Source organism: Leptonychotes weddellii, chromosome 11 (genome assembly GCF_054177405.1).
Source record: "Leptonychotes weddellii isolate Sample4059 chromosome 11, ASM5417740v2, whole genome shotgun sequence".
In the NCBI taxonomy this organism is placed as follows: domain Eukaryota; kingdom Metazoa; phylum Chordata; class Mammalia; order Carnivora; family Phocidae; genus Leptonychotes; species Leptonychotes weddellii.
In genome coordinates this window covers 45716889-45739870 of record NC_138379.1, presented here as the reverse complement: position 1 = coordinate 45739870, position 22982 = coordinate 45716889, and the positions used below count along the sequence as shown (strand labels likewise).

Here is a 22982-nt window from a genome sequence, read left to right as displayed (position 1 = left end):
CTAGTAGAAAGAACAGAAGCCAAGAGGCTTGACTTTTTCTGCCACCAGCTCACTGTGCCACTTAGGCTGAACCACGGCTGTTGGTCTCATTTCCCTCATTTGTCAAGCAGGATCAAGAGTCTCTGCCCTGCCTGACTGCCTTAACTGTAGTGAGGACTGGGGACATGCTGGATGAGAAAGCTCTGACCAGAGTAGGAGAAAAGTACAGTGATGCTGGTCAGCCTCCCATCTTTTCTCACCAGAGCCCCCCTGTCTCTGGAGGAATCAACTATTGTAGCCCAGCTCTCGGTGCTTGGGTTCCTCTGGCCTTTCTGTTCTTTCCAGCCTCTAAGTAGTCACGCTTCATGTGTAATGTGGGTGACCCAGTAAGCATTCACAATTCCTTGATTGGAATTCCTATAGGCCAGAGGCCATGTTTGTTTCCTCAGTGTATCCCCAGCCCTTAGGACAGGGTTGGAAAAGCAGGCACTTACTAAACATTTCTTGAAAGAGAGTTTAAGTTTGAACACTGGATCTGCCATATACAGTAATAACTTGATGCCAGACCAAGAGACTTGTCTTCCCTAAGCCCTAGTTTCCTTTATCCGTTCAATGAGAGTCCTAATCCTTGTGTCTCAGGGCTGGCATGAGAAGTGAATCTCTGTGAAATTCCAGGCCTCATGGAAATGTAATTTCCCTCTATACCTGCCAGCAGTGGTATGTGGGGGTCCAGTAATGGGCTAATTACTATACAGTAGTGCCCCCATAGTGGCCTGCTGAACCCAGAGTTGCTTCTGAGGTGGTGTGTTCTGGATATTTAGCTCTAGGACAGAAGAAGGAAGCAGAACCTTGGGATTTCCCTTAGCATTTCCGGCCTTTTCTGTTTGCCTGCCCCACTCGTTCTTCCTTGGATTCTGTTCCTGGAATAGCTCGAATGTTTTTCTGCCTCTTAGTTTTCCAAAGTGTCTTAAGCAGCCAGAGCACTTTTGTTTGGGCTCTTATAAGCTTGCTGTGTTTGGTCCTTGTTATTCTTCATTAGTTGGTAGTATATCCTGCTTATTTTTGGTTTCCTGACCTGTTGTACTCCCTCCATGGCCAACACAGCTGTGTCTGAGGTAAGTCACTTCAGCGGGCTCCCTCTAACCACACAGGTCTGTGAGGTTGAAGAGCTCCGTTCCAGTCTAGCTCCGCCTCTCTAGCCCTGTGACCTTGGGCAAGGCTCTTTCCCTCTCTGGGTCTCAGGCTTCTCATCCCTAAAATGAAGGATTTGAACCAAGTAAGTGGTTTCTAAGGGTCCTTAAATTCGGAGTGTGAGTTTGGACAAGTCATTTTTCTTTTTTGGGGGAGTCTTAGCTTCTTCATCTGTAAAATTAAGTAGGTTGGGGCTGAATAATTTATAAAGTCACTTCTGGGCCTAAATATTTTCTCCTCATTCTCTCTCTTTTTTTCCCCTTTCTACCTTGCATTGCTTTCTGGAGCATTTCTGTGACAGTTAACAGCTGTGGACAGGAAACCCTTGAACATTTCTAACTTGGCAAAAGTTGCTGCTCCCTCTGAACCTCATCCCAGCCCATTTCCTGTGTTTACAGCGTTTGGGTTTTTTGCTCAGTGACAAGCCTGACAGTTCTCCATGGCCTTGTGCCGGGTAGACCAAAATGAGCACCAATTTGGGAGTTTGGGGGACAAGGTTTCAGTCTCCACTCACCTGTGTCACCTTATGCAAGTTACCTGCCTTCTCAGAGTTAAGTGTCCTTATCTGTAAAACAAGAGGGTTTAACTAGCTCTGCTATTGTAGGATATTAATATTTGCCTCCCTTCTATTCCCCTGGCATGGCCCTCTTTTTAGCCTGTTTCTTCCACATACTCTACTGTGGAAGGGACCCAGGGTAGCTCCCTTTGCATTTGGGACAAAATAAGAGGAAGAAAAGAAGTCAAATGGCTTGGCCCAGATTGGCAGCAGAGAAGAGTTGAGGTGGGGAGCTGGTATGACCAAATTGCCCAACAAATCAGCTATATAGTTGGTAACCAGGTGGACACCAGTATGCATTTATTCTTATCGAGACTCTGGAGACAGGCAGTATCCCAGTTCCAGCCTTTCTTTTACTATTTATATGACTCAAGCAAGTCACTTAGCATATCTGGGCCTCAGTTTCCTCATCTTATATTAGAGATAATCAAAATACTGACTTTACAGATTTGTAAAAGAGACAATGTAGGTATAAGTCCCAACATAGTTCTTGACTTGTTCACCCCCCCCGCCCCTTTCTCCCTTAGACAATAACAATATACTGAATTCTGTTCTTGTGGAGAGAGCAGGAAGACACTCAGGTCCCACTGCAGAGGAGCTAACAGGCCAGCTGGGGACAGAGTCCGATTATGATTGGAAGAGACCTCGTGAGGTGGTGCCTGAACCGGGCTGGGCTCAGTGCTGTGGCCTCAGAGGGGAGACTCATAGGGCCTGGAATGGTTAAAGAAGGCTGGTGGGAATAGGACTTTCCCTGAGCCTTGAAGGGCCAGCGAGTTCTGACCATGAGGAGTTGGGGGGAGAGTAACTTTAGGTACCCATCTACCCTTCCCCAAGCCCTGGTGCTTTGTGTAGGTCCATTTCACATTCGTCTCCTCCCTCTCTCCATCTAGGCTGTTATTATCCAAGGGACTTACCCTTTTTCTTTTTACATTTTTAAGAGAAAGAAAATTTGAAGGCAAGGGGATGACATAACATTTATCCGGAACAAACTAGTTTTACTTTAACCAATGGGCTGGGTAGTTTGCTTTCATAATCTTAAATACTTAGGAAATTATGTTATTATGTCACATTTTACAGCTGAAGAAACAGTGCCTCCAAAAGGGGAAACAGCTTTTTCAGCTCAAAATTAACAGGTTATAATGACAAATCAAAAGAGCTCTTCATAATAATTGAGTATGGCTTCAGCTAGTTTAAAAGATATGTATAATTTAGCAATTCTCAGTTATGTTTCTTCACCCAAGTTCTTAGTAATCTGTAATAGTCGTTTTGTGCTTATCTTTGAGAGATGACTATCTTATTCCTGGCTCCTACTGTACTTACCTCTTGCTCTTAGCAGTACTTCTCAATTCTCTAGATCTCCAGTTCTACCACTGACTTAGATTCAACCTTCTTACACCACCAGCCTTAGATCCCTTAATTCTTTTCCCAGTTATTTACCAAGCACCTACTGTAGGCCAGACCAGAGATGGATGCAAATATTGTTCCTGCTTGGATCTTCCAGTGTAATGGTTAGACACACAATGACAATAAAAATAACTTGGTAGTAATCGAATGCTTACTGTGTGCCATGCTCTATTTGAAGTACTTTATATGTATTAACTCATTTCATTCCTAAAACTCTATGAGGTAGATACTGTTTTCTCCTTATTTTATAGGTAATGAAATGGAGGCATACAGAGGTTCATTGGTCTAAGTTGTGATAGAGAGAAGCACAGGGGCCATGAGGGCACAGAAGAGGGGCTCCTAATGTAAACCAAGGAGTCAGTGTAGAGAATACTTCCTAGGGGAATTAGAAAAAGCCTGAGTAGAATCTTGAAACTTGAGTAGGAATTAGCCAGGTGTAAAATGGGACAAGGATATTGTAGGCAGAGGGAACATCATGTACAAAGCCACAAAGTGAGTCTTGCATATTTATGGAACTGAAAGTAGTTTAGTGTGGTGGGAGTGTGAGGTGTGTGTGAGTTGAGTTGTATGGGAAAAGGCTAGAGAACCTGCTAGGGACCACCGCTTGAAAAGCCTGTATCCTTTGCTACATTATTTTCAGTATACAGGCCAGTGGTTTCCAACTTGAGGATTTGAAACTGAAGGGGGTGCTTGAAGGGTGTTTCATGAATTCATATTATTTTCCCAATTGTTTTTCAATCTGTAGATACTAAAAGTATAACTATTGTTATTTTTAAAGATTTTATTTATTTATTTGAGAGAGAGAGAGAGCGAGCAAGAAGCAGACTGTCTGCTGAGCAGAGAGCCTGGCATGGGGCTCGATCCCAGGACCCTATGATCATGACCTGAGCCGAAGGCAGACGCTTAACCAACTGAGCCACCCAGGCGCCCAAAAAAGTATAACTATTATTATATGGAGCTTTTGGAATTCCTCACTGAAAAAAAGTTAGGAATTACTGTTGTAGGAGTTTGGGGGCTCTGCAAAGGACTTTTTTCTTTAAATTAGAATATTTATTGAGATAATTGTAGATTGACACGCATTTGAAAAAAAATAATACAGCGAGATCATTGGGAAACTTTGCAGTTTTCCGCATAGTAACATTTTGACAGACTGTAGTATGATATTATAACCAGAATATTGACGTTAACACAACCTGCCAATCTTGTTTAGATTTCCTCAGTTTTATTTGTACTGGTTGTGTGTATGTGTGTGTGTAAATTGTATTCCAACACCATAAATAACCTCCATGTTACCCCTTTATAATCACACCTTTCTCTCCCACCCCTTCCCTGTTCCTGACCCCTCTGTCCTCTGTTTCTAAAGTTTTGACCTCTCAAAAATGTTGTGTAATTGGAATCATAGAGTTTGTAACTTCCCGGAATTGGCTTTTTTGTTCAGCCATAATTCCCTGGAAAATCATCTAAGTGGTTGTATGTATCTTGACTTTGTTCCTTTGTATTGCTGAGTAATATTCCATTGTGTATAATGTATATAACCATTCACCTGTTGAAAGACATATGGACTGATCCCAATTTGGGGTATTACACATAAAGCTTCCACGAACATTTGTATACCGTTTTTTTTTTTTTTTAAAGATTTATTTATTTATTTTAGAGAGAGAGGGAGCGAGTGTGTGCAAGCAGGGGGAGGGGGAGAGGGAGAGAGAATCTCAAGCAGACTCCCCACTGAGCACAGATCTGGATGCAGGGCTCCATCTCACAACCCTGAGATTTCAACCTGAGCCAAAATCAGGACTCAGACACTTAACTGACTGAACCACCCAGGTGCCCCTGTATACAGGTTTTTTAATGTGAACCTGTGAAGAATTTTATTCAGGAGAATAGTATAGTCAGATTTGAATTTTAGAAAAATTATACTAACTGCTTTAGTAGAGAATGAGTTTGAGAGAAACGAGCAGAGACAGGCAGATCACTGAGGAAACCGTAGTAACCCAGGCAAAGTACATGGAGACCTGAACTCAGTTCTCTGTGAGTTGGAGCCTGCTTGGTCATAGAGGTTTTTCCTCAGAAATCATATCAGGCTTGTTTGCATGTGGGAGCAGGGCTGGGAAGCCTGGGCTTGTTCTGGATAGTCAGTTCCCCTTCTGGGGAGATGTCATCACCATAGCTGAGAACTGCCATCACCATCCGGTGAGGCAAGGCTGCAAACCCAGTTTTTGGAAAGATCATCCTGACTGCAAGGTTTTTCAGTAGATGTTCTTGGTTATCTTCTCTCAAGAAAAGAAGAAAGGGGGCCAGTTATCTTCTTCGTATAGTTTGGGTGGAGGCTTATGTGGGGCAGGAAGATGGTGAAAAGCTCTTTCCTGGGTCTGGTCTCTTTGGGAGCCCTGGAATGTGTTCTCTGGTAGGCCAGCCAGCAGTGCGCCTGGGGTGGCTGGAGGATCACCTCCTGCTGTGAGGGAACCTGGAATCCACATTGGTTTCACCCCATGTAGTGGTGTGCCTGGCTCACCCAGGCATTTATCGCTGTGCTCTTGGGGCCACTGTGATCAGGACTGATTGTTGGGAGCCAGGTCCACTTCTGAACCAGAAGGGTATAATCCTAGAGAGTCCACTAATGGGTTGGACACCTCCCCTGGGCACTGTGCAATGTCCTTATCTGGGCAAGTTCTTGGGGGCCCATCCCAGCACTTGTAGAAAACTTTTCCCAGCAGAAATCTGTTTTGAGTTGTTTGTAATTGTTTTTTTGGCTATCTCAGACCCTGACAAGTGCTGGCCAGGATGCAGGAATGTTTGGGTCAGGTGCCAGGTCAGAGAATTTGGGGCAACTTTTGAACAAGTGTGTGTTGATTTAATTTCTCTGGGGCTGTCATGCTTCTTGGCACAGATACCTTCAGAATGTAAAGACCTGTGGTATGTGGGACCCCAAAGCTGAGAAAGCAGATCTTCAAAACCTGTAAGCAGCTTTCAGTTGTCCTAGACCAGGTCTTGTGTTGCCCGGGGCTCTGCCAGACACAGGGGAATGCCAGAGAAATCAGACTCATCTGTAGTTGGGAAGATAAGACTCACAGGTAAAGTAGAGAATAGACAATTGACAAGTGAGTGACTAACACAGGGCTTGACTGTTTTTCCAAGGACTTTACTGATTTTGCAGATAAGAAAATCCTTAGGAGCACTCAGAGTGTAGGAAAGTTGAAATTTAAAGACCTGCAACTACCTCTTCTGTAATTCAGTATGTATTTTAATCATTGAGGGGCAGGGGTTGGGGGACCCTGGAGGCCAGAGAAGTGTATCTTACTTCTTTTTATATTCCTGGTGCCTTTGGTTAGTTCGGCTAGCTAGCTCAATGTCAGCAATTAGATGTTTGAAAGTCAGAAATCAGCATTGAAGTGGTAGCATGTGAACCCTGAACTGGGGCTCAGAAACTTTTAATTTAGTCAGAAAGGTTCTAAAAATTAAAGGGCAGGCAGATAGACTGTTAAGCGGATGGACCAGAGTCCAAAGCCCTGCAGGAGACGTGGGAGGAGGCACAGGGAGTCAGAACAGCTAGAAGGCCCCTGCACTGGAAGCCTGGGTTCCTGAGGTCCTGGCCTGCTTGGTGGGGACTAATTTTAGGGATTAGCCACCTTCTTTGGGAAGGAAGCTTCTTGTGAAACCAATATTTGAAGAAAAGAATACTGAGAGATTGAAGGTAGAAATGGGACACGATGGGCTGGCTGGGTGGAGAGAGGGCTGAAGAATTCATTTCGTCTAGCAGATGATTATGTTTCATATGATTAAACAGAAGCATATTCTTTTGCTCTTTTTGTTTCTCCCCACAGAGTGTACTAGGGACTCAGTATTCCTTCTCTAGTGTCTTTTTAACTTTGTTTCTAAGTCTTAATAAGGAAGGGGTCTCTAGTTAGTGTTGGACACTAAAGAAGTTAGGGCAAAACCAAGAATGCTATTTTACCCTGCTTGGGGAATGGTACAAGACCAGTTAGGACTTCTGTGTTGGCCCTCGGTAGACGAGCAGAACGTATTAGAACTTGTCCCTATTTGTGGGTCTTGGAGAGTAAGGGTTCGTAGTTCTAGGGAGCCTTCTTGCACAGACTCATCTGGATCTCCCAACCAGATAACCTTGCCACAGGACATGGCATAGGAAGTTAGTGAGACTTCTAATCTAGTTCTGCCACTATTTTGCTGGCCAGCCTCCCCTTTCATACCCCAGTCTCCTCCTCCAGTTTTTTTTTTTTTTTTAAAGATTTTATTTATTTATTTGAGAGAGAATGAGAGACAGAGAGCACGAGAGGGAAGAGGGCAGAGGGAGAAGCAGACCCCCCGCTGAGCAGGGAGCCCGATGCGGGACTCCATCCCGGGACTCCAGGATCATGACCTGAGCCGAAGGCAGTCGCTTAACCAACTGAGCCACCCAGGCGCCCTCCTCCTCCAGTTTTAAGGTGGGCAGTGGTCCTTGCTGCCTCCAAAGCCCTTCTAACTCTGCCGCTTAGAGTCTGAGTACAGTGGCGATCTCAACATCCATTACTCCCATTGTATGCCAAGAATTTTTGCAAGATGGTAAAAAGTACCCTTTGACTTTGGGTTCTTTTACAAATTAATCTGTGTGAGATGCTGTGCTCCTTGCTCTGGGGCTTGCTATGCTGGGATGCCCTCCCTTCCTTCCACTCCTGCTGTCTTCTTCCTGTTCAGATGGTGGTATCTCCTGGTCTCTTGTGTCTTACCATATTCTATTTTGTGTCTTTGTGATTCATATACTGTGCTCATTCTCGTACTTTCTGTGGGCAAGGACTGTGTCTGTTCATCTCTGTTTCAGCTTGCTCTTTCATCAACTGAGTTCTTCTGGGCATTCATTTGTTCATTCAGTGAATATTCACTGGAGCCCAGCTGTTGTGCTAGGGACTTTGCTAGGTGCTGGGTGTTGGCTCGAAGTCGGGATTCAGCCATGAAGGCAGCCATGGTTCCTGCCACTGTGGAACTTACAGGTTAGTGGAGAAGAAAGATATTAAGCAAATTATCACACAAATAATTATAATTGTGAAAAGTGTTATCAATAAAAAATACAGGGTGCTTTAGAGAATGTATAATGTGGGCCTAAACCAGTTTGGCAGGGAAGTTGATCAAGGAAGATTCTTTGAAGAAAAAGTGTTTAAGTTCAGACCAACAGTATGAGTCAGAGTCTGCAGGTCAAGAAAGAATGAGGAGGCTTCCATACAAAAGAAATTCTTTATTCTTTTTTTCTTTTCCTTCAAATTTTTATTTAAATTCTAGTTAGTTAACTTACAGTGCAATATTGGTTTCAGGAGTAGAATTCAGTGATTCATCGCTTACGTACAACACCTAGTGCTCCACACAACAAGTGCCTTCCTTAATGCCCATCACCCATCTGACCCATCCCCCACCCACCTCCCTCCATCAACCCTCAGTTTGTTCTATCTTTAAGAGTCTCCTATGGTTTGTTCCCCCCCCAAACCCCTCCCATATGTTCATCTGTTTTGTTTTTTAAATTCCACATATGAGTGAAATCATATGGTATTTGCCTTTTTCTGACTGACTTATTTCCCTTAGCATAATACCCTCTAGATCCATCCACGTCTTTGCGAATGGCAAGAGTTCATTCTTTTTGATGGCTGAGTAATATTCCATTGTGTATGTATATACTGATGTAGTTTTGGAATGTTGGTGAGCTCCAGAGTCAATGGCCAAGAAAGAATTCTTGGACATCTTTGGTGCAAAAAGGTGATTTTATTAAAGCACAGGGACAGGACCCATGGGTAGAAAGAGCTGCTGCACTGGGGTTGTGAGGAATGGCTGATTATATACTTGGGAGTGGGGGGGGGAGGTAGGGACAAAGGGAGGTGTCCAAAAGAACTTTCATATGCTAAAGAAGACTCACAGGATGGTGGAGGTCTGGCAATTGTCAAGTTAGGATGGTTTTTCCTTCTAGTAAGGCATTAACTTTAAGACAGTTGGGACTTTCCTGGTGGAATGTCATACTCTGCCTGCCTCAAGTATTTGTCAATGGGCTGCAGGTTATAAGGCAATTTTTTTTTTTTTTTTAAGATTTTATTTATTTATTTGAGAGAGAGAGAGTGAGAGAGAGAAAGAGCACAAGAGGGGGGAGCAGGAGAGGGAGAAGCAGACTCCCTGCTGAGCAGGGAGCCCGATGCGGGACTCGATCCCGGGACTCCAGGATCATGACCTGAGCTGAAGGCAGTCGCTTAACCAACTGAGCCACCCAGGCGCCCGTTATAAGGCAATTTTATTTTATTTACATTGCCTCTACCTTTGTTTTCTACATCACTATGGAGGAGAGAGTGATGTTAGGGCTCCCGAAAATTGAGTCTATGGGTTTCTGAAAGTTAGGCTATTGATGATAATGCTTTTTCCTTGTAAATCACTAAGACATTTGTAAACTGATGGAGACTCTTGTCCTGCAGGACTGTGATCTATGTCAGTTACCCCTTTGTTTTCCCTTCCCTTAGCTTTAGGGCAGCCCAGAGTACCTGAGGAATGTCACACATATCCCACCTCGCGGGGGGGGGGTGTTGTGGGGTGTCATCTTGTGCTTTGTCCTCAGCTTGCCTTTTGCTCCCTCATCATATACCACATCTTCTTTATCCACTCACCAGTTGATGGACACTTGGGCTCTTTCCATAGTTTGGCTATTGTTGATAATGCTGATATGAACATTGGGATGTTTGTGCCCCTTCGAATCTGTATTTTTGTATCCTTTGGGCAAATAGGAATTCTAGGTTATTCTCACCCTGGGTTGCACATTAGCATCACCAGGTATAAGAGAGTATATGAAGCAGCTGGGCTGGTGCTTCATACTCGTGCTTCCTGGGGAGGGTATCAAGCGATACAACTACTTTGGAAAAGAGCTTGGCACTTAAAAGTTAAACATACTAAAGGGGTGCCTGGGTGGCTCAGTCAGTTAAGCATCTGCCTTCGGCTTAGGTCATGATCCTGGAGTCCCAGGATCGAGTCCCGCATTGGGCTCCCTGCTCAGCGGGGAGTCTGCCTCTCCCTCTGACCCTCTCCCCTCTCATGTGCTCTCTCTCTCATTCTCTCTCTCTCAAATAAATAAATAAAAATCTTAAAAAAGAAAGTTAAACATACTAAACAAATCTGTCATATAACCCAGAGGTTGCACTCCTACTGGAACTCAGGATGAAAAACTCATTTTCACTAAAGAAAAATGAAAACATGTCCACACAAAGACTTGTACATGAATGTTCATAGCACTTTATTTGTGATAGCTAAAAACTTGTGGATGGATAAACAAATTTTGGTCTCTTCATTCAGTGGAATGTTACTCAGTGATAACATGGAGAAAACCGATTCATGTGACAACACGGTTGAATCTTTTGAATGCTGAACAAAAGCCACCAGACACAAAAGAGTGCATACTGGTGATTATATTTCTTTGAAGTCCTAGAGCAAGCAAAACTAATTTATAATGATAGAAATCAGATCAGTGGTTATGTGGGGCGGCAGATGAGGTTTGGCAGTGAAGTACCAAGTGGGAACATTTTGGGGTGATGGAATGTTCTATATCTCGATTGGGGTGGTGGTTATACAAGTGCATATGTTTGTCAAACACACTGAACTGTATACTTAAAATGGAGACATTTTATTGTGTGCAATTCTGCCTTAAGAAATATCCATGCTCTATTTTTATAAATGTCAAGAAAAGGTAAAACTCATGTATGGTGATAAAAGTCAGAAGAGCCGTTACTACTATGGGGTGGGGTGAGATCGTGGTCGTGGTGGTATTGATTGGAAAGGGGCAAGAGGGAGGAAGTCTTCCTAGAGTGTTGGGAATGTTTTATTTCTTGATTTTGGTGGTAGTTACTTAGATATATACACATGGAAAAGTTGGTTGATCTATATGTTTATTTATACACTTCGCTGTATGTATGTTACATGTCAAAGAAAAACAAAAAAGCAAAACCCCCCATAAAACCAAACCCATACCTAGGTCCCGCCCATAGAGATACCGATTTAACTCGTCTGGGATGGGGCTTGGCCATCAGTGACATCGGTGCTCCCTAAGTGGGTCTAATATGCAGCTGGAGTTGAGAACCAACGTGCTATATGTGGAAAGGAGGGGAGAAACTTGGAACATCAAAGAAGGATCGCACAAAGCTATGGGAGTTGCTGGACATGAGACCAGAAAGGCGGCAGGTGACAAATCATTCTGGGCCTTGCAGGCCACTTGAAGAAATTTGAACTTCATCTTAAGAGTAATGAAAAGCTTTTGAAGGTTTTTTTTGTTTGTTTGTTTTTTAAGATTTTATTTATTTATTTGTCACAGAGAGAGAGAGAGAGAGAGCAGCAGAGGCAGAGGGAGAAGCAGGCTCCCCACTGAGCAGGGAGCCCGATGCGGGGCTCGATCCCAGGACCCTGGGATCATGACCTGAGCAGAAGGCAGACGCTTAACAACTGAGCCACCCAGGCGCCCCTTGAAGGGTTTTGAGTAGGGAGATGACTTGGACAGATAATCAATCAGCTGGTATGCACTTGCATTGCCTATGGGTAGCGTTCCTGCTGATGGCTCGTTAAGTATTCAGAATATCTCCCTGTGAGGGGAGGAGGATTTGGAATAGTTGAGTCTTGAACTAGGATCGGTGCTTGTTTAGAAGTGGGGAGTGAGGGAGAGTGAGATGTGAAGGTTTTTGACACAAGCAACTGAAGAAGTAGAAAGTTTGGGGGAAACTAATGAGTTTAGGTTTAGACATGATGCGTTCGCGTTCCTGTCAACATCCTTGTGTGGAGATACTTAGTAGGTAGTTGGCTTCTGTGGGTTTCTGAGGGTCACAAGTGAAACCTGCAGCAGAAACATCATTTTGCCTTTTGGGGGAGTTGGCAATGACTAGTAATTTCTTTAAATGGTAATCAAGGCTGTGAGGAGAGAGAGAGAGAGTAGTATGAAGAGAAGAGAGCCTTGGACCAAATGCAGATTCTTTAAAACTTCAACATTTAAAAGTCAGGTCTGGAGGAGACATTTGCTTTGCACACTCAGGAAAAGAAAGATTTGTTCATTCATTTAGCAGATCTATATTGAATACCTCCCGTGTGCCAAGCACTGTCTGAGTCCCTGGGTTTACTGCAGGGAACAAAAAAGTCACTGCTCTTGTGAGCCTTACTTCTCTTGGAGGGAGATGGGCACTGAGCAAATCAACAAGTGTATCATGTGTGAGGTGCTAGTAGGTGCTATGAAAAAATGAAAAAGACATGAGCTCTGCCCTCAGATACCCTCAAATAACTGCAGTTGTAAGCTGACTGAAGTAAGGCTAGAAGAGGTACAAAGTCAGGAATGCTCATGGAATCAGAGGCGTATCTCAGTATGTTGCACATTGAAGCTCTATACATTGTCAAGGCTGTGAATTTTTTCTTTTCCACTGAGGGCTTTCTTTAATTATATTTCATATGAATTAAAAAAATTGTTACTGGAGTATTCAGATCATAGGTTAGAGTGAAAATATAGTTATCTTGCATTATAATAAACATATATAATATTTTTTTAAAGTATGCTAGTAAGAATTGTAAAAACGTTTACTGATCATACACATATGGTAGACTATGCTTTTTTTTTTTAAGAGCAGTTTTAGGTTTACAACAAAATTCAGAGGGAGGTACAGAGATCTCCCACATATTCTCTGCCTCCACACATGCTTAGCCAACCCAGTTACCAATGTTACTTACCAGAGTGGTACATTTTTTTGCCAAGGATGAGCCCACATGGATACATCCTAATCACCCAAAGTTCATAGTTTCTTAGGGTTCACTCTTGGTGTTGTATGGGTTATTTTTTGATGTGTTCTCCTTGGGGGGAGACATGGGAAGTCTTTTGTGTCACTGCTGCTTGGGTAGCTGAAACCAGTGCCAACTTTGTTCATAAGGAAAGCTCTTCTGAATTCCTGCCCCACTGCTGAGGAGAGCTGGGCCTCTGCTTGGATATAAGGACATGATGTTCTAACAGGGGCAAGAACATCCCTCAAGAGGCTGGATTTCACTCAGCCCCAGGGAGCTGACTCCTCTTTCCTCTGTGGCTAGACCTACTATGTGCTGTGTTCCAAGGGGGCCCTTTTTTTTTTTGCCAGTTTCAGGTCCCAAACCAGTTCCCCTTCTCATTCTTTTTTTTTTTTTTTAAAGATTTTATTTATTTATTAGAGAGAGAGAGTGAGAGCAGGAACACAAGCAGGGGGAGTGGGAGAGGGAGAAGCAGGTTTCCTGCTGAGCAGGGAGCCCAACGCGGGGCTCGATCCCAGGACCCGATCCCAGGACCCTGGGATCATGACCTGAGCCCAAGGCAGATGCTTAACAACTGAGCCACCAGGCGCCCCCCCTTCTCATTCTTTACATTTTTGTGTAGATGGTACTTCCTCCTCCCACCCCATCCTCCTCCCCAGACCCCCAGCCTCAGCCTCATTTAGGTTCAGTGCTGTTTTATCTCTGGAATGTCAGGGTCCTTGGTCGAACCTGAGTCTTCCCAGGGCTGGTGCTCTTAACAGTCTTTTGAGCCCTTTCTAAGGGTAAGGGTAGATTCTGATCCCATCAAGAGTTCCTGCAGAGCTTCCTGGTCCCGCTTTGTGGGGTGGGAGGTGAAGTGGAGAAATGATTCGCAACAGGTGACGCTCCTGCTGGCAAAATTCAGCAATTTCCAGATTCCGTTCAGGTGCCAGCCAAGTGGTAAGGAACAGTTTGACCAGGGCCTTTCTCTATTCCTTATCTATGCCTTCTTCCTTGACTGCTGTTTTTCTCACTTCTTTCCCTTTGGGCTTGTGTCTCACACCAGACAGTCCATTGTCAGGCTCAGCTGCAGGGACTCTGCTTTGCACGCCTGCAGATGCGTGGTCTCAGGGGGATGAATTACTGTTCAGTGAGGAGAAACTGGCTGAAAGAGAAGAGGCATCAGGTGGATGGTGGATATTGGTGGGGGGAGTTGGTCGCTTGTACTCAGGAATTCTCTTGTCCTTGGGGGAGATACAGTTTGTTATGAATCCATTCATGCACGCATTCATTCATTGAGCCAGTGTTTCCTGATTTCCTGCTTGACGGTAGATGTTCGTGATGGGGCCATACTAGGCCCTGGGGGATAGAGTGAGTCAAACCTAGTCCTTGCCCTTTTCTGGATGTGGCATGTGAACAACTCAGAGCATGAGAATTAATATAACAGAGTTATGTATAAAGTCCTTTGGAGCATAGAGCAGTCGGTGATTAGCTCTGCCTGGAGAAAGGGGAGGAGATTGGGACATGAGGGAAAGACTGTGGTTTTGCCTGCCAGTGATTAACAAAGTGTGGTCTGCAGACCATTGGGGGTCACCAAGATCTTTTCAGGGGTCCAAAAGGTCAAAGACATTTTAATAATAATGCTAAGATGTTATTTGCTTTTTTTCACTGTGTCTACATTTGCACCAATGGCACGAAAGCAGTTAGGTAAAACTGTTGGTTCCTTATCAGGAGTCAGAGCAGAACCACAAAACTGTGCCGGTGGTCACTGTTTTTCTCACCTCCATGCGCTCTGTTTAAAAAAGAATTTTAAAAAAATATATAAATAAAAATGTATGAATTCTATTAAATTGTATCACACGAATACATGTCTCTTTAGTATTCTGTGTGATGAAACAGGAAATATGCATAAAGCACTTTTGCTGCAGGTAGAAGTTTGATGTTTATTTCAAGAAAGAGTGTTTGTGCCATCGAGTTGCAAGTTGAACTACCTCCTTTCTTCAGGGAACACTATTTTTAAAAAATATTTTATTTATTTATTTGAGAGAGAGAGATAGAGATAGCGAGACAGAGCACGAGCAGGGAGGAGAGGGGGAAGCAGGCTCCCCACTGAGCAGGGAGCCCGATGTGGGGTTCAATCCCAGGACCCTGAGATCATGACCTGAGCCGAAGGCAGACACTTAACTAACTGAGCCACCAAGGCGCCCCAGGGAACACTATTTTTATTTGAAAGAATAACTGACAGATAAACTATAGTTACTCAAACTAATTATTTGGCAGATCTTTTCTTGAAAATGAATGAGGTGAGTCTGCTACTTAGAGGAAAACAACTGGTAGTATTTGTTGCCAATGATAAAATTCTAGCTTTTATTTAAAACTTAGAATTGTGGAAAACTTGTATCTGCCACTGTGAGCTTGACAGCTTCCCCAGATTTCAAGCTTTTCTGATGGGGGCACCGGGGTGGCTCAGTTGGTTAAGGGTCCAACTCTTGATCTCAGCTCAGGTCTTGATCTCAGGGTCGTGAGTTCAAGCCCCATGTTGGGCTCCATGCTTGGCGTGGGGGCTACTTAAAAAAAAATAGGGGTGCCTGGGTGGCTCAGTTGGTTGGGTGTCTGACTCTTGATTTTGGCTCAGGTCATGATCTCAGGGTTGTGAGATCAAGCCCCGCATCAGGCTCCATGCTCAGTGCAGAGTCTGCTTGAGATTCTTTCCCTCTGCACCACGCCCCCCGCCCCCAAGCTCTCTCTCAATCTCTCTCTCAAATAAATAAATAAATAATAAAAGTTTCCTGATGAAATTAGTGGTGATACTAATAACTGATTATTTTGATATTGTATAGATGAAATGGGTCAAATTCGGAAGCTCTGCCTAACTCATCGAATCACTAGTTTCCATGTGATCAGTGCATCATGTTACAAAATCACGCCTGGATAAAAGATTATTCAAAGTGCAAGTCAGAGCAATAGATTTTAACGTAATAGAGTACAAAAAGTTCATCCAGATAGTTTCAAATTTCACACTGCAACTAATCTTTAATAAACCTACCACTTGTTGAGTTTTGATGTAATATTACAGAAGAATGTTCACAGTTATCTGAAAGGTTATTAAAATACTCTTCTGTTTCCAACTACATACCTGTTTTGATCTTGGATCAAAACAACACATTGAATGTGGAAGTAGATATAAGACTACAGCCATCTTCCATTAAGCCAGATATTAACGAGATTTGCAAAAATGTAAAACAATCCCACCCTTCTCCGAAAACTTTTTTTTCCATAAAACAGTTATTTTTCATAAAAAATGTTATTTATATTAATGTATAGGAGATTTAGTGGTCTAAAAGGAATTAATTGCTACTAGAATTTTTATTTTAATTTCTAATATGGTAAATATCAGTTTGGGGATTTTCAATTTTCAAGAGTATACAGGGGCCCTGAGATCAAACAATTTAAAAACCTGGTCTTATACTATTCTTTTTACTTAGAATTCTCTTTTCTGCCTAGAGAAATCCTACACGTAATTGTTAGTTGGTATTTATTCATCAAAAAACATTTCCTGAGCATCTATCAAGAACCTGGCTTTTGCTTGGGGCTGGGGACATTGTCCCAAGCCCTTCTGGAAATCACAGTCTGATGGGGAGGACAGACAGAACTGCAACACAGTATGATGAATGTTATCAGCGATAGACAAATAAATGTTGTGGGAATATAGGCCATTGTCATAATCACTTGCCAGCTCATCTAGAACATATGCTGATTGATCTGATTGGACTGTATATCCTATATTTGATTCTTCATAGTCTGACAGGGAGAGTGGCTGATTAGCAGAGGATGGGAGCTGTTCACCTGCTGCTCTGGGAAGAAAGAAGGAAACTACGAATGTATTGATTGTCAGCTTTATGCATGCCCTATGCTAGGTGTTTGAACAAATGTGGTCTTAATTTTTGCAAAAACTCTTAATTTTTGCAAAAACCATGTAAGCAGATATAATTATCCTCATTTTACAAATGAGATATTGGAAGCTAAGAGAAGTTAAACAACTTGTCCAACATCATATAGTTGTAACTGATGGAGCTAGGATTTTGACATACGTGTTCTGACTCCAAGTCCAGGGCTCTTACTAATAATGTGTTGCTAAATGGTTGGATCTTCTAAGGTATTTCCAGATGGTTCTGGGAAGCCTTGGCAGATCGGAATATATAAGAGATGATAGATTCAGGAAGGAGAGAGAGACAGCCTAGGAAATGCTTGGTAGGCAGGAGTCATTAGTGAATTTTGGCTAACGTGCTTTTTCTGAACAGGGTTCTATGGCCTTATGGGACATCAAGATTTTGTACTCCTTTATCCTCAATCCCTTTAATCCTTCTCTATGCCAGATGATGCCAGCAGCAAAGGTCACCTGTGTGTCTGATCAGGTTACAAACCAGAGCCTAGTGTTTGAAGCCCAAACTTCTTGGACCTGCCATAGGCCTTCAAGAAAGGGGCTGGCTGACCTTAAGGCCAACGGTGCCCAGCCTGGAGACCCCCACAGCCCTAGAGCTCAGTGAACTAGTTCATTCAGCATTTTAAAAAAGCCTTTTAGAAGTTATGCTTTGGTGCGCCTGGCTGGCTCAGTTGGAAGAGCATGAGACTTATGATTTTGGGGTTGTGAATTGGAGCCCCATGTTGGGTGTAGAGATTACCTAAATAAATAAAACTTAAAAAAAAAAAAGAAGCTGTGCTTTACTTACGATAGACCTGTGTGTGGATACAGGCTAATGAAAAGATGGAATTTCTTTGCTTTGGGTCAAAAATCTGTCAACCTAATGTGGTTCTGGTGTGCTACCTGTGGTTTTCTAGAACAGGGGTCAGCAAACTATGACCCAGGGGTCAAATTCAGCCCACCACCTGTTCTTGTGAATAAGGTTTTCTTGGAACACAGCTAAGCTCATGCACTTAGGTTTTGTCTATGGCTGCTTTTGTGCTCAGTGATAAAGTAGTTGTAACAGAGGCTATCTGGTTCATAAATCCTAATGTTTACTGTCTGGCCTTTTACAGAAAACGTTTGCTGACCCCTAGGGTAATCCTGATTGTTTCTATCATGGTAATTAGCATTTAGTGTTTTAATCACCTCTCTCCCCTACATTTATAATTAAGCTCCTTGAGGGCAGGGATGAGATCTGACTCATCTCTTTATGCCCCATGCTGATTACAGAGCCTGACATATAAAGAACACGCAATAAATGTTGTTTAAATGGGCACATCATAGGCTGATCAAAAATCTCTGATAGGCAATTAAAAAAATTTTTTTTTCTTATTCTGATAGGCAATTATATGTGCCTTTGATGAACACAAAAACAGGAATAAGGGCAGGAAAGCGTTATGTTGGTAATGCTAATCCCCAGGGCTGTGTGCTTCCATCTATGGACCAGTCAGTACTTAACTGCAATTCCGTTTAGATAGGTAGTTCATGGATAGGAGTCCATAAATGAAATAATCATGCCAAGAGCTCTTATTGGTGAAGAAGTTGAGAAACAATGCCTTAATCTTTGGCTGCATTCTTCTCTTTCCCTGGGTACCCACCACTGCCTCACCCCACCCTCCACTCTCCACTTCAACTTGTAAGACAAATGTAGAAGAATATAAGATTATATGGAGATATTTCTTTGGCATGTATACTATTTATCTTACTTTTTGTCTTCTATGAAGCCATTTCTTCAGTGTCCTTTTTACCATCTGTGACTTCCAGAAGATGAAACCCAACTTAAAGCTGTTTGGGCGCCTTGGCATAAAGGCGGACAGGTGAAGTGTGGGCCTGGGAGTCAATAGACCTGGGCTCTCCTTGTGGCTCTTCAGCTGTCTTTGACTTTGGACACATCAGTTAACATCTGTGAGCTCCAGTATCCAACATGTTTTTATTGAGTCACAACTGGGACATTTTCCGCATTTAACATTTATAGCCCTCCCTCATTTTGAAAAGGATTTGAACAACTAGCCAGTGAGAGAGAGGTGACTTGTCCTGTGCTGTCAGTGTTTCTGATCAGCAGACAGGTCTTTGACCAGTGCCTTCTAGAAGGCTTCACAGCAGCAGCTTCTTTACCCTGTCCTTGCTTTCTCTTCTGTGACAGCTTCTTCTTCTTCTTCTTCTTCTTTTTTTTAAGGTTTTATTTATTTATTTGACAGAGAGAGACACAGCGAGAGAGGGAACACAAGCAAGGGGAGTGGGAGAGGGAGAAGCAGGCCTCCTGCGGAGCAGGGAGCCCAATGCGGGGCTCGATCCCAGGACACTGGGATCATGACCTGAACCGAAGGCAGACAGACGCTCAACGACTGAGCCACCCAGGCGCCCCTGTGACAGCTTCTTCTTTGGGAGTGATCTGAGGAGTTTTGCTGGAGAGAAGTTATCAAGATCAGGGTCAAAGGAAAGGGGAATTTTAGAATCTAAGAATTGGAAGACATACTGGAAACTTCACTTACAATGTCTTTTTCAGTTAGTGAGCTTGAGGCCGGAGAAGTGAAGTGACCTCCCTAGGGTCACACGGTAGAGCTAAGACGAGATGCCAGGCTCTTTCTGCTGTATGCATAGTGTTTCCCGGGGTTCCAAGAGAGGGTTAGGTGGCCTCAGCTCTTGTGTTGGCTTTAGTGGTACATGGCTGTGTGTCGGTGGTGGGGGAAGCTGCACTGTGGGCCTCCCACACTGTTGCAGCTGATGTGCTCAGGACCGTGGGTGCCTGATGGCTATCGCTGACTGTAACTCGCTGTGGGCAGGCTCCGCATGTGAAGGCTTTCTGCAGCTAGTCCGTGGCTGGCACTCTGCTACTCCCAGCAGTGACAAAGTGAATGAGAAGGAAAATACGTATTATTTTGGCACTGCAGGGAATGGGCTGTGTTCCTGTTTCTAGAAAGACTGTATTAATGCACATTTATTTATCGACTGACTAAAAATGGTATTTTGTTTGAACATGTATTTCTTCACTTACTAGTAAGGCTAAACTTTTTTCCCTGTGTCTGTTGGCTGTTTGTATTTTCTCTCATTTATATTTTTTTCCGTGTGAGTTACCTATTCATATTCTTTGTCTAGATCCCAGTGTATTCCTGGTCTTATGCTTGACTTCCCTGCCAGCAGGGAAAGATTAGGATAATAAAGCATTGTCCCTAAATGGGGGAGATTTGGGGAGAAGGTTGAAGACTGGATGAAACAGTTTTCTCACTGTACAAATAGCCAGTGAAGTGGCTACATGAGGCTTTAGCTGCTGGAAGCTACGGACCCTGGGACAGGTGGGTAGTAAAGGCCAGTGGCGGCCCACAGTAATGTTGTCTCTTGCTTTTCCTGTACAGAGTTTTGCCGGATTGACAAGCCCCTGTGCCACAGTGAGGATGAGAAGCTCAGCTTCGATGCAGTCCGCAGCATCCACAAGCTGATGGACGATGATGCCAATGGCGATGTGGATGTGGAAGAAAGCGATGAGGTGAGCTCTCTCACCCTGCCGTGGCTCTCTTCTCTTCCTGTGTGGACAGTCTCTAAAAGCTGTCTAGACACTCTTCCCCGTGGAGAGATGTTCTTGATGTTGGCTTGTTCTCAAGGAGCTCCTCCCTGCGAAGGGAGGTGATTCTCAGCAGAACAGCCCTATAGGACCCTGCTGGTCCGGGTGCAGGCCTGATGTCTGTGTCTCTGCCTGGACTGGCTCCCATCTGCCTACCAGCTAGAAGCACAACACTGACTGAGCTGTGCTGTCTGAGAGGGAGAGGGAGCCTCGAGGTCGGTCTCTACAGTTCCCCTGACTCCTTATTGTAATCCCGCTGCAGACAGAGGGGGCATCCGTCTGTACTTACTATGTGCTCAGCCCTGTGTTGGCATGTAGGAGAGAAGTCAAGGCGGTCCTTATCTTGCCCTCTGGGAGTTTATACTCTGTTTGGGAGGAAGAAACACATGTTCCTAGAAAGATCATTCTGAATTGCACTGCGGGCCTCCAGTTGCTGGGAGCCGGTTGAGTAGTCCAGATAGTAGGAGTGAGAGGAATCTCTAGATGGAAAAAGCTCTGTTATTGTCTCACCTTTTGGCATCACTACAGTTCCAACTCCACAGAGCCCAGAGTACGAAGTCATCACTTGTGAAAAGATGTAAAGGTTTCAGTTGATTTCAAGCTCAACACGAGCCAGCAGTTTGGTGAAGCTGCCAAGTTATGCCAGATCTTTAATAGTGATATGGTGTATGTCACGAGGGAGAGGTAAGCCCAGTCTCTTCACCCTGCTCGTCAGCCCACCTTTTAAGTTTTGAGTTCAGTTTTGAATCTCATGTTGTCAGAAGCACCTGGAACAGTGAGAACCTGTACGGGAAGGAGTGAACGATGAAGGGCATGGAAACTCTGAAATGGAGACATTCAATAGAATTTGGTTATTTATTAGTATTATGTATGTGCCAGGCACTGTGGTAGACATGGGCCTGTAAAGAGGACACACGCGTCTGTCGTCATATCATTTACAGTCTAGTGGAGAAATGGGAGCCTGGAAAAGAAAAGATCTGGGAAATAAAATTTCTGTCTTCAAATACATTAGGAGTGGAGGAATCAGAGTTAAGTAACGATGGTGCAGGCGATGAAAAGTGCAGCTCTAGCTAGCATTTATTGAGTTCTTATTCCGTGCCAGGCACAGTGTTAAGCTCTTTGCATAATTAACTCTTTTACCTTTCTTAATAGCCTTTTGAAGTTGGTATTATTGTCAAGGACTGGAGCCTTGGAAAGGCTTGTTCAAGGACACACTGTGTATGAGCACAGATCTGATTTCAAAGCTCATGCTGTTAAGTACTGGTGTACTCTTTCTCTTAGACTAAGGGCAGAACCAGGACCAATGTGAGAAAAATAAAATATGGGCATATTCATTTAGAATAAAGAATCGTCACCAGCGCCATCTTGTCATAGAAGAGCCTTCCTTGGTAGGTATGTAGTGAGCTCCCTGTCACTGAAGATGGGCAGGTAGAATATAGCACTCCACCGATTAGTTAGCAGAGGGGATCCTTGCATTCGGTTGAATTAGATAATGTCTAAGGAATTTATAAGAGGACAAAAATAGACCTCCTGGAGCAAAAGTAGACGTTCGGGTGGAGTGGAAGGAATGGGGCAGCCTGAGTAAGCAGGGAACCAGTGTGAGTACAGATGTGGAGGTAGTAAGAGCGTGGTGGGTGGGTTTGGTTGGACAGAGCGACTGTGGTGGAAGACTGCAGGACAAAAATCTGGAAAGGAAAGTGGGGACCCAGACAGCCTGGCTGAGCAAGGTCTACTTGTTGAACCTGGCAACTGTAGGTCCTTGAGCAAGGACAGCAACCGCGATGAAGGTATCTGAACTTTTGGTTGCATCTAGAAGCGGCACTGGCCCTCAGAGGTCCCAAATTTTATTTGCCTGCGCTGAGAATAGAACCATGTTCCTGGAGGCAGATGAGGCCTAGAGGTTTCCTGATCTCTCTCCGGGGGCCTGGCCACAGGACTAGGGGATGGATGGCACACCAGTTAAGAAGGTGATATGATCCAAGATCTACAAATTCCTGGATATCTTCATCATCTGCTCCTTTTTTCACTTTCTGCTGATTGCTTTGTCAATGAGGGGAGGAAGAAAATGTTCTTTTTAGAGGAATGTTACCACAACAAAAAGCTCATCAGCACAAACTGTTCTAAAATAACACAAAAGCTGTCACCCTGCTCTTCTCTGTGCCAGTGGTGAGCTGTTCTTTTTTAGTGTAGCTCCTGCCTTTGCCTTAGCTTCAGCTGCTCCCCCTGCAGTCTCAGGCCTCTGGTGGTGAGGGGGGCCTGCCAGTCTGGGTTGTCATGATCAGTCACAAGCACCTGTCTTCGAAAGAGAAAGCAATGGTAGCAAAGTGTGTGTGTTTAAGTCAGTCTAAACATATGAGACAACCTTGGAGGTCAGGTTCTAACTAGAGTGTTGGGTGGACAGCTCAGAGCTTAGAATATTGGCTACTGGGCACTGAGATGTGAGAGATGAAACTGTGCTTGTGCTGGCCATGAGGGACCTGAGCTTTTCATGACCACTTAAAAAACCCTGCTGATTCCCCAAGGATCTTAGTGCAAGTCTGAAGGGATACCCTATGAGGCCTCATTTATTCAGCCTCATATCAGTAAGTTTTTCA

At 43.9% G+C, this 22982-nt stretch overlaps 1 protein-coding gene across 5 annotated transcripts in view; it reads left to right on the top strand.

Moving 5' to 3' along the window:
- Nucleotides 1-22982, top strand: part of STIM1 (stromal interaction molecule 1) — a 177650-nt gene that overhangs the window by 84749 nt on the left and 69919 nt on the right. For 4 of the 5 annotated variants that reach the window (XM_081798729.1, XM_081798730.1, XM_081798732.1 and 1 more), the window contains exon 2: nt 20183-20313. In XM_081798729.1, coding sequence (XP_081654855.1) covers nt 20183-20313 — 131 coding nt within the window. Of the gene's footprint in view, nt 1-882; nt 1095-20182; nt 20314-22982 lie in introns of those variants that run through there. The other variant, XM_081798731.1, reaches the window with a different exon arrangement.